Source organism: Lepidochelys olivacea, assembly GCF_965140295.1.
Source record: "Lepidochelys olivacea isolate rLepOli2 genome assembly, chromosome: 20".
NCBI classification, from domain to species: Eukaryota; Metazoa; Chordata; order Testudines; family Cheloniidae; genus Lepidochelys; species Lepidochelys olivacea.
In genome coordinates, this window is record NC_140430.1 from 367496 (window position 1) to 379646 (window position 12151).

At 43.4% G+C, this 12151-nt stretch overlaps 1 protein-coding gene across 2 annotated transcripts in view; it reads right to left on the reverse strand.

Annotated features, from left to right (window-relative positions):
- Positions 1-547: 547 nt before the first annotated feature.
- CERS5 (ceramide synthase 5) overlaps positions 548-12151 on the reverse strand; it is a 39247-nt gene continuing 27643 nt past the window's right edge. Inside the window, exons 6-10 of one of the 2 annotated variants that reach the window (XM_084610240.1) lie at positions 11842-11934; positions 9198-9326; positions 8766-8872; positions 6386-6542; positions 548-1811 (exon numbers count right to left, since the gene is read on the reverse strand). In XM_084610240.1, the coding sequence (XP_084466366.1) occupies positions 1659-1811; positions 6386-6542; positions 8766-8872; positions 9198-9326; positions 11842-11934 (639 nt within the window). In that variant the 3' untranslated portion in view covers positions 548-1658. The remainder of the gene's footprint in view (positions 1812-6385; positions 6543-8765; positions 8873-9197; positions 9327-11841; positions 11935-12151) is intronic. The other variant, XM_084610239.1, reaches the window with a different exon arrangement.

Below are 12151 nucleotides of genomic sequence, written 5' to 3' on the forward strand. Positions count from 1 at the left end.
CTCATTCTTCTCTTCTGCAGGCTAAACAATCCCAGCTCCCTCAGCCTCTCCTCATAAGTCATGTGTTCTAGACCCGTAATCATTTTTGTTGCCCTTCGCTGGACTCTCTCCAATTTATCCACATCCTTCTTGTAGTGTGGGGCCCAAAACTGGACACAGTACTCCAGATGAGGCCTCACCAATGTTGAATAGAGGGGAATGATCACGTCCCTCGATCTGCTCGCTATGCCCCTACTTATACAGCCCAAAATGCCATTGGCCTTCTTGGCAACAAGGGCACGCTGCTGACTCATATCCAGCTTCTCGTCCACTGTCACCCCTAGGTCCTTTTCCGCAGAACTGCTGCCTAGCCATTCGGTCCCTAGTCTGTAGCGGTGCATTGGATTCTTCCATCCTAAGTGCAGGGCCCTGCACTTATCCTTATTGAACCTCATCAGATTTCTTTTGGCCCAATCCTCCAATACATCAAGGTGAGAGAAGTTTACAGAGCAGGAGCTGCTGTTTTAGAGAAATGCAGAAAAAATGCAAGTCAAACAAATTTCTGAAGCTTTTTTTAATCAGATAAGAGTAAACAATTGTATAAAATAACTCAAATTTCTGAAGTTCTGCACATGATTATGACACTCAGGTGTCTTCCATTGCCCCTGAAGTACCATTGAGTAAAGAAAGAAGCAAAGCCTCTGCTGTCCTGATTTCCAAAGTCAGTGGTGTGGAAAGGCAGCTGCAGCAATGCTCACTTCTGTCTTTAAAAACACACAGGCAGGGCTGCAATCTCTGCCTGTGTGGAAAGTTAATATAACCCACGAGCATTGCTCCATCTTTGGCTAATGTCCTGTCTTATAAATCTAACCAACCATAGCCTGTAACTCCTGTAAAAAAGTCTTCAAATTCACATGAGCTGCAGGTATGCATGTGCTGTGATATTTCTCTAAATTAAGGTCAGGCGTGCAACATTTTTTAGGTTGTATTTAAGACTTTGGATGGGCATCAAATACCACTTGGTCCGTCTTAACAGCACAGATTATAAATTATACTCTCTTTAGCACATAGCATCCCAATGGCAAGTTAAAACACTCTTTGTCCATCACAATCCGATTCAATGCATGGCTGTAACACAGAGTCACAGCAGGACTGATAATTTATAAATGATTTAAAAAACCCTCTGTGCTACAGCTTACAGCATGATGTATCTGGGTGATACCAGACCACAATCTAAATGGATCCTGGAATGCAGCAAGAAAACATACTGAACTTGCACTGGGTCAAGAAACATTTTTGGAATGGTACCTTAACCAGTCCACAGTCAATGTCCATCCCAGCCCAAACTCATTCCATCAAGCTTGAGTTGATCCTAGTAAAAACCAGTTTGTCACACAAAAATACTTTTGCAAATAATATTAGAGATGGGACTGTTAAATACAAAATGGCTTATTCTTAAAAGTTAAATTTGCATCTTTGTTTTTGCATTAGTAATTGGCTCGGTTCGGTCCCTTCTGTGGTGTGAAACCTTAGACTGGTCTGGATTGTGCCCATCTCAGAGTTGATGGATGTTTTTTGAGGGAAGGGGTGTCTTGATTAAAGATCACTTAGGAATGTGGAGTGCAACACATCTAGATATTTAGACCCAAGTCCATGTTTGCTGGAGGCCTCCCCCAGCATTACTCCTCTTCTGCCCATTGGGCACTAGCCACATGACCATTAATCCGATTGGCACCATTGCTTGAAGTGCTGAAGATTCCTTTTGTGCTATTTGAAGTCATGTCGTCCTCTTCAGAACTGCTCTCTACATCACTGCGATCATCTTTTGATACCTGAAAGTTTAAAATCAAAGGCAGAGGTGGAAGAAAGATTACAAATTCATAGGGAACAGCTATTTGAGAGGTCTTGTCTATCTGATCAGTTTCCCCCGTATTAGATTCTTTGAATTATTTAAAGTTGAACCCCACAAGTGGGACCTTCCAACCACATATAGGGAGCATGGTACAGAATTCAGAACAGGGGACCAAGTCAAGAGATGATGATGATGTACAGCTTTGGCCAAGCTAACTTTTGCACTTCCAGTTCAGTATTATAGCTCTCTTCACATGGATGTGTTGAAGTGATTTCAGATCCATGGAAGGAGCCCATAGCAATATATCACTGTTTGATACTTCTTCCAGTAGCTAAATTATAGCACAGATTATAAAGGATGCCTTTCCAAATGGCAAATTAGAAATATTTGTTTTAGTACTAAATTATGAGTTACCAGCTTGTTCAGACACCTTTTGGTAATCAGTTTTAGTTTCTAAAGGGATGAGTTTGTTTGTTTTTAAGGTTTGCTCAAAAGAGTACTGATGTTTTATTTCAAAAAGGAACTGGCCCCATTTAGCACATCACCATTTGCATAAGATGCTTCCCTCTTTAGAGCCTGTTTACAGAGAACTACACAGTGGGTTAGTTATCTAAGGCATCAGTTCCCAAACTTTATTGATTCATGTACCACCTTTGTAAAAAGTTATTGTGAAGTGCATTGATGAAACGTCAAGCGCATGTACCACCAGTGGTATCCTGACCACATTTTGGGAACCCCTCTTCTCAGGAATGGGTGTACACATCAAACTCTTAATTTGTGAGCCAAAATACATTTGAATGGTGGTCTGTAGAAGGGAAAGGTTAATTTACAGTCATGCAGATGACACTAGGAATGCAGAAAGCATCTATAACCAGAAAGCCTTTATAATTTACATCTCTACAGATGGCCACTCTTAGGTCTTATGATCATAGGATCTGTCTAGTTTGCATGTGAAGCTTAGAATCCTCCAAAATCTCTCCCCGTGCTTTACAAGGTATTGGCCGGGGAGAGAGTTTGATGTACAATTTCAGAACAAAAGGAGTACTTGTGGCACCTGTGCCTAACAAATTTGTTAGTCTCTAAGGTGCCACAAATACTTTTTTTTTGTGAATACAGACTAACACACCTGCTACTCTGAAACCTGAAATGTCAGGTTTCAAAGTCTGAAGACTAGAGAAGTCAGCCATGCAATTTCATGGTATTCGCTCCTTAAAGTTTACCACAAGGGGGCAGTGTATCATCAGTATAATGCCAAATGATGCATGACAGTGTGAAAGAAGGTGGGTGATGAAATATCTTTTATTGGACTGACTGCTGTTGGTGAAAGAAACAAACTTTCAAGCTCCACAGAGATGACCAGACCTGATGAGCAGCTCTGTGGAGCTCAAGCACTTGTCTCTTTCACCAAAAGCAGTCAGTCCAATAAAGGATTATCTCATCCACCTTGTCTCACACATCCTGGGACCAATACAGCTACAACACTGCAAACAACAATGCGAAAAGCTCACTAACTCAGATTTAATCATACACAAGTAACCCAGTAACTGGTTAAATGCCACGGCTATAAAGGAATGGGTGCTGCAAGAGGTGAGCTGTCTCCCTATTTCCCCATTGCCTGTATAGAGCACTTCCCTACCCTTGCACAGCCCAAGACAAGCTCCCTGTACCTGTGAGTCTGGAACTAACAGCCCCCAAGTATACGGTGGGCAAGCAGTTTCTCAGTGACTAACACATTCCAGCAAAGTTCAGGATCAGGATCAGGATCAGCCCTGCCTACTCTGAGTTGGCATACAGACTCAGAGAGCAAGTTTCCTGACAAATGGAAAAATCTGGCAGAAAGCCAGTGCCAGTTAATGATTTCCAGGCTGGGTTTCACCAGGCCAGCTGCATGTGCAAACTTAACCTAGGAGGTGCCAAAACCCCTCTGCAGCTGGAGGTTCCCTATCTTCCCCTACCATACCCCATTTTAGCAATTCAACTGGCCAGGGAAAGGAAACAGAAACCCCTAGATGTTATTCTGCTTTAGTCCCACAGTCATTTGAGAAAAGTATTTTTCCACCATCTGGTTTTTCTTAAGTGAGAACTAAAGATAATTCTGTGTGTTGCTATAGCCCCCTCCATCCATAGATCTCCTCAGTGTTACAAGCACTGAAACAGGTATCCCCTTTTTATACACTGGCCAACGACAGTCACACAGCCAGTTTGCGGCAGAGTTGGGAACAGGCTCTCAGTCCCTTGTTCTAGCCACTAGACAAACCAGCACCTTAGGTTCCTGTGATCTGTAACCACACCTTGTTAACCTGGGTGCAACTCACAATGAGGCAGGCAGTTTAAAGGAAGCTGCAAAATGCAGCCCATCTGAAGCCAAACAGCTTTTCAGACTCTCAGTTTTGTATTTATGTCTTAAAGCTCAGAGAGAAAGACACACACACATGGTCCACTCTACAAGCAACAGCACAGATTACACTTACATGCAAGGGATGAAACTGTCCAGCTCCAATCTGGCACAGAGAAAAGGAGTGAGAAAAGAGTGGAGAGTACAGAGGCAGGGTCTAGTCCTTTCCTGGCTAGGTCACCTGGTCAGGAGAGAAAAGCAAGGAGAGGAGAGAGATATAGACCTCCAGGTGTGGGGACAGCTACACGGACAGATACTGTACTGGGAAACTAGCAGCAGCCATGGAAGACAGCAACAAATGATAATAGACCACACACACACACACACCTTGCAACATGCTCCTTCCCCACCCCTCAGAAGGCCCTCCCCCAACAGACATTGCCAGAGGACTGCTTCAACTATTCCTTTAGGCTAAACAAGTTCCCTACAAACAGACCAGTCCAATAGTCTATAGGCAGTGAAAATGCAATCATGAGTGGGATTCAGGCTTAGTTCCCAAACAGCTAGGGGGGCACAAACATCTGTTACTGTCTAGCTACCCCTTCTGGTGGAGGATCAAACAGCACTGCCTGGCTCTGAAGGAAGCTGCTTCCAGCCATGACACAAATGGGTAAAAATGGGGAGCAGGATCCAAGATAATTGAAGTACTCCAGCCTTCAGCCACTGGCCTGAAAACCACTGATTCAATAGGGAGGAACTTGACAGCAAGCTATTCAGGGCCTGTTACTAGTCAAATGCATGTGAATTTGTCTCTTCCACCCACCCCGGTGCCTGGAAATCGTCAACTACAGGCAGCAGGGGAAAAGAAACTGTGCTAGAAGCCCATGGATTGTGTCTGGAACAAGCATCCCTCTTCACAGAGCACTTACCTAAAAGCCACAGCTTGAAATTTTCCTTCTGTTCCTTGGATGTCCATCAGAGCCAGAAGGAGATAGTTCAGGCTGCCTCCCTGTCATGTCTTTCAAGGCATATGGAAGGACTTTGCATCACTGTTACAAGGATCATGTCTTTGGTGATACAGAGTCGCTCCTCCATAAGCAGACCTGGCAAAATCCTGGGAACTCCAGTATAACCCCAAAAAGCAGCACTAGCATCAGAGTACAGGCCAGTAACAGCTCATCTAGGCTTTGATGTGCTGGGGACAGGACAGCAGCTCCAAAAGGCAAGCTCCAAGGCCTTTTATTTTTATTCTAGGAGTTGGCTGGGGTGGCAGACAGGCCAAGAAATGCTTATCTTTGAGTGAAGTGGTGCGACAGGCACAAGCGCCAAGTCGGAGAGCACAATATGCTCTTAGGACGAACACTAACTGAACTACACTTATACGTACCGCCTCTCTGAGGCAGCTGGGCCTGCAGCAGAGAGCAGCATCTTCCCCTCTAACACGAAGCGCTGCCGTCCACACCCTTATCCATCAGGCATTCATTCTAACCAGAACATCCTGCAGGCTGAAACTGGACACTATAAACAGAGTCCCACTGGCCCACTGTCAGCAGGTCCCACTACATTTCCAGTAGCCTCCCTTGCCATCCTCACCTGGATTACATTGTTGCACTGTTGGGATATGCACCGACAGTCCTAATCCTGGGTTATTACTGTAGTGAGCTCCAGATATTGAGCTCACATCACCCTAGATGTCGGTAAGGTTGGATTTTGTAACATGGACAATTTCCCCAAGATATTTAGATGCTCCTAATGGCAGCTCCAGATTAAACCAGGGAGCACAACCTTCCCCGCCTCGTACTGCATAGAGAGTGATTGGTCTTCAAGCTGCCACAAGAGGGAAGGCAAAAGCCTTGATCAAGTTACCAGAACAAGCAGAGCAACACACAAACTGAACTGCAAGATGTCATTAAAGCATTTGAACAGGCCAGACAGCATTATTCACTTGCATGGCCAGACCATCAAAAAGCGTGTGCCTCCCAATGTAAACACTTGGGCCACGTGGGTGCTAGAGCCTGCCATGCCTAACTGACCAGGACAGCCCTAGATGAAGTTAGTCACTCACGGAAACAGCAAACCTGCTACCCTCACCTTGGAGCCAGCACTGGCCTCGCTGAACAATGCAGACGTCTCCCTCTGATTTTCAAACAGATGCCCTGATCACCTCAGCGCTTATGAGAGAGAAAGAGAGGAGCCAGCCCAGCCACAGGAGCCCTTACCTTTCCTCGCAACAAGGCCTTGTAGGCAATGCGAATGATGAGACAGGACCAGATGATGTGCAGAACCTGCAGGGTTACCAACAGTCCATTGAACAGCCACCATGAAGGATAAGGGCCAATCAGCTCCCAGCTCTCAAACAAGGTAGTATTCAAGATCCTAAAAGAAAATCAAGGAGCTTGTTGGATTGGCTGCTTTGCTGCTTGACTAGAATTCCCAGTTTCCAACTCTGAACTGAGCTGACTGGGCAGACACACAATAGGTATCTGTCCCATTTAAGCTTCTATTGCTTTGCTCTTTTCATAGTGTGATGCCCCTGATCTACTGTCCCTTGCACAGTAGAGAAAGGCCTGAAGCTGGACTTGAGTTAAAGTCCCTTGAACTAAGCAGCAATAGGAGAAGATGTGGAGACTCAGAATTTAGGTTAAATATAAAAATCCACTCTCCACCCTCTTCTCCAGGGTACGATCAGCATTCACAATGGCGTCAGAGGGAGAGATGGCAATTGCTTGGATCACCAATGCTGTTTTGGATGTATACATGGCATTGAGTGGAGAGATGAGCCTTATTCACATGCACAGATGATCTTGACCACATGTAAAGGTCAGGAATGCCACCTGGGGGCTTTGAAGAATTTTTGACAGTGAAGCTGCTGTTCCCTTACTCCTAGCCATTTCCTCTGTCCCTTCTCCCAAGTCAAAGGAATTGAAAACCAACTAGTGGGTCAAAACCAGGTCCTCCTTGAAGATGGTTATGGAATTGTTCTCTTCACTGGGATTTATTGGCAGTACTTAAGGAATTTAATAAAGCAGTCTGATTGTTTATAAAGTAGTCACTAGGGTAGATTGCGGAGAGATTTTTTAAAAGATCAATGCTTTCAGCATTTATTGAAAAAGTGAGAAATTAACTTTCAGGAAGGGAATCCAGAGCCTTAGTTGCAGTTAAAAATAATGGTTACCTAGGCAGCAGCTTGTGGTGGAATCAGCATGCAGTTTCATGTCATTATACCACTGATCAGGGAAGGGAACCTGTACTAAGTGGAATAGCATAGCAGCTTCAGATGCAACTGGAGACTCACAAGTTCTCCCTCTGAAGCTGAGGAATTACATTACAGCCAGTGGAAACCACATTCAAGATTTATAAGACACATTGAGTGACAGGGTGGTCTGCATCATGGCAGACAATGGAGTGAAGAGCAGAGAGAGGATTGCCTCACTTGTCAGTGGAAAGCAGTAACACCCGCCCGTCTGAAGAGAGCATAATTTGTGGCAGGCAGAGGGGACCGACATTTTCCCTATCTAGACCCTTTTATATTTGTTTGGAGCTATACAAAAATTAAAAGGGATGCTTTTCCAAGGGCCCTTGGTGCCTCTGCCACGGGGACAAAACTAAAACTAAATAGGAGCTTATCCTACCCCAGAAATACATCCCAAAGAGATGGAAAGTAGGCCCTTGCTGTTTACAAAATAAGGATGTAGGACCATGACAAACCCAGGTGTAGCAGACCTTAGAAGACACCTTCTCTAGGAAAACAAGACGTGGATAAATACAATGATCAGCAACAAGATCCCACCAAGCCTGACTTTGTCCACGTGGAGGGGAGGGGAATCTCATTACGGAATGATTAATTACAAACAGCTACGATTTCTAAATTCAAAAATACCCCAATACCTATTTCAGGCTCTATGCAGCTAGAACAGGAGTCAGGGCAGACAATCTGAGACCAGCAGGAGAGGAGCTAGGTACTTCGGATGACCATAAAGAAGTGCGTCACAAACAGAACCTTGCCTCAGAGAGGATATGCCTCACTGGCATCTCAATTTTTACAAGATCTTCTCAAGAGACATTAAACCACCTTTGGTTCTGTGGGTTCGTCTACACCGGGACACTCAGGAAAGTTTGGACAAATTTATTAATGATATGAAGTTAATGCACACTAAATTGCTGGGTAAATGCTCTCAGTCGGAAGTAAAGTGGCCTTTACTGAAGCTTAACCCTCCAAATCCACAAAGGGTTTAGGGGTGCTTTAACGTCAAACCTTTATTTTATTCATCTTAGTTCCCTGTGTAGACAAGCCTGATCTGTATAATGTCTGGGAGTTACTGGCTGGGAGAGTAGGCTGCAGTTGGGGGTGGCATTCAGCTGCACTTTTTGACTCTGTGCTCACACTAGGGGTGCTCCTACTCTAAGTACATGACAAAACATGAAGAAACCACTCTGACAAAACCTCAAAGCTCTGCTCCTAAGCAACATTTAGGAGGGCTGCAGCTTCATGCTGAGGGGCTGCCTGTAATGAGCGAGAGGATCCCTAATACAAAGACTGCCTTTAGAGGAGGGAAGGAACAAATACTTGACTCTATTCAGAAAGATCCAGGTACTTACCAGAAAGGGTAAATACCCAGTCGCGTGACTATGAACACAACACCAAAGAGTATGAAGGTGGCATCACACAGGCGCTGGTACTTAGCATAATTGGCCAGCTTTGCAGCCTGAGAAAAAACACAAAAGTGTTAAAACAGCATTCACCAGACACAATCATTTGATCATATGGAAAACAGTGCTGGAGCACTCAAGCCACTAAGTCACCAAGGAGTTTGGAACATTTAAGGACTATTATCAACTTGGGAGATGTCCTGGGGGAAAGCCAACAGAGTGGAATCAGCAGTGTGTGTTTTTGGGACATCCAGCCTGGATTGTGTGTGGAGGGTGAGGGGTGAAACAGGAGAGGCTAGGTTTTATCCTCTTGCCTCAAGAGTGTGCTCCTTTGTCATTAGGGATGCAAAGCTCAGACAGGAAGCAGCAGGCAAAACTTACCTCTAAGAGGAAGTCTGAGGCATCATGTAGACATAGCACCAGAGTTCCCACCCGCAACATGTTATTCATATAGGAGAATGTAATGAGTCCAATTGTAGCCAAGTGATGGACAAACATGATCAGGAAATCCTGAAAGGGGAAGATGAAATGTGAGGGATCTTTGGCAGCCAAATGATCACAGACACTTATAACAGGGGCACCACGACTGACAAAAAAAGGGCCATATGGTTATTTTAGGTCTCTCCTGCTGATAATAGCTTATCTAAAGTGATCACTCTCCTTACAATGTGTATCATAATCAAGGTGGGCCATTTCCAGCACAAATCCAGGTCCCCCCCCCCCCCCCACGAACCCACTCTCCTGTTGGTAATAGCTTATCTAGAATAGAGACTGGGAGTGGCTAAGTCATTATGCAAGGTAACCTATTTCCCCTTGTTTTTTCCTACCCCCCCCCCCTCAGACGTTCTTGTTAAACCCTGGATTTGTGCTGGAAATGGCCCACCTTGATTATGATACACATTGTAAGGAGAGTGATCACTTCAGATAAGCTATTACCAGCAAGGGGGTGCGGGGTGGGGAGAGAAAACCTTTTGTAGTGGTAAACACCCATTTTTTCATGGTTTGTATGTATAAGAACATCTTCTGTATTTTCCACAGTATGCATCCAATGAAGTGAGCTGTAGCTCACGAAAGCTTATGCTCAAATAAATTGGTTAGTCTCTAAGGTGCCACAAGTACTCCTTTTCTTATTAGCAACAGGAAATCTTCATTTAAGAAGTTATTAATTTCAACCTGATAGCATCCCCTTAGATACAGTACCACATTTCATACTGACATTCACAAATTATGGTGTTTCGTCCACCTTGGATGGAGTCTGAGAGACAGGATTCTTGTCACATCACATACCATTTATACACAATAAACAGCAATCTATTTACACACAGCCAGATTTCAATAAAAGTAAAAACCCATAAGCAAAATTTTAAAAGATTACAGTGAAAAGTGAAACTCCAGGCTGGCACTCAAACACAGATTTGATAGCATTTAAATGATAACATCTTACAAGATTCACTTCCTACCTTACACATTTACTCTCTCATGACTATTTTCTTGATAATTGCCCACTAATGTTCTACTTTTTCTCCTCCACCATAATCCCCTGAATTCAATCCCACTTCTTAATAAATCCTGGGTAATATTTTACAATGGCCAATCCCCGTTTATTTCTCCCAAGATTGCATAATGTATCTGTACTGATGGGGCTTTAACTGAGAAGCTCCCAATTTGAAATTTTATTTGACAGTGACCAGAATGTCTAAGGAAGTTGCCTCCAGTTTGTGCTATGACCATCTCAGCTTTGTGCTTTTCAGTGTCTGTTTGGTTCAACTGTTTGGATTTAATTTCTAATCAGATTCTGCATTTTATGTAGACCAATACTGACTTGCTAGCAGGGCTTCATCTTCTAGGAGTATTTGGTGTATATCAAGAGACCGTTGAAGATGGTAGTACTCAGGCAGATAATCACAATTAATGTTACGTCTCTATGAATTGTTTTCCTGGTTTTAGTACAGTAATCTTATCTCACAGGTTAAATTTTGGGTAAGTGCCACCCAGACAAAGGTGTGACTAGCTTTGTTACACAGTACTTCCTGAAACTGGCTAGGAAGATGTATATCAACCTGCTTTATGTGGTTGGAGGAATAACTGGGAATCCTACTTCTTCACTGGGGATGGGAAGTTCTCTCATCAGAAGGGAGTAAAGATATATCAAGTAAACAAAGCAGGCCTTGCTTGATCACATAAACAAAGCCAAAAAAATTCACTAAGCTCCTCTATATTTGTTTGTAACTAAAAAGAGGACTGTATGTATGTGTGACTAACAGATATAGACATTGGGGCTTAGGAAAGAGAAGTCTATTTGAAATGCATTTGAATGAAAGATCATTGGAAGACACACAATGTTCCATAGGAACAGCAAGGAGACTCTTCCCCATATGAACCGAGACTCAAGAAATTTCCAAAATCACTTGCCAAGCCCAAACGAAGAGGTGCAGGGTAACATTTTCCGAAGTGCCTAAGTTACTTTCAGTGGGACTTAGGCTCCTACGCACCCAAATAACTTTTGAAAATGAGGCTTAGGCTCCTAAATCACTTAGCACTACATATAAAATTTTCTAGAGCATGTGAGAAGTAGGTTAGCTCAGTCACAGATGGAAGTCATGCTCCCTATAGAATAATACAGAAACTATTAGTCCTCTTTATTTTGCCAAAACTAAAAAGCTTTATTCTAGCCTCGCCACCCATGTCTAGAAAATGTTTAGAGCATTTTATTTCTATATTTTCCTGCAAGTCTCCTAATTAAAATATATTTTTATACAAAGATTGAATCAACTGTTCTATTGGGATATATGGATTGATTCCCCCTCTTCCCTCTGCAGAGTGATAAGGATGGGCTGCCAGGTTGCCAGTCCCCAAAGGCCTGTCTGTGCACCGTCTACAAAAGGAAGCGGAATGTGAAAAGAGATGAGTGACAGGAAAATGCAGTTATAGCTATATTTCAGCAGTTTTTACTAGCCAGAGAGACATAATTACTCCTGTTAGCCCCGTCTGTTCATGCGTTTAGTGAAGTTCTGGCTTCTCTTACCTTTCGTTTAATGTCTGTAAACTGAGAAAACATGAGAGACCAATAGAAGGCCAGCTCCATGATATAATAACAGAAAAGACTGGATGTTAGGGGCTGGGGAAAAAAACAGAACATTTGATTAAAAGGCAAAGTACTCCAAAATTTGCATTAAAAGACTTTCCCCCCTGCCCCTAACAACCAATCTACCTCTCCTGTGGCCCCAGCCTTCTGGAGAAGAGGGGGTAGAGGGGGGTAAGTTAAAAGTCCCAAATTAAACTTGTTTTTAAAAAAAAAAACATAAATCAACAGAAGTCTATGGTTTAGATTTATT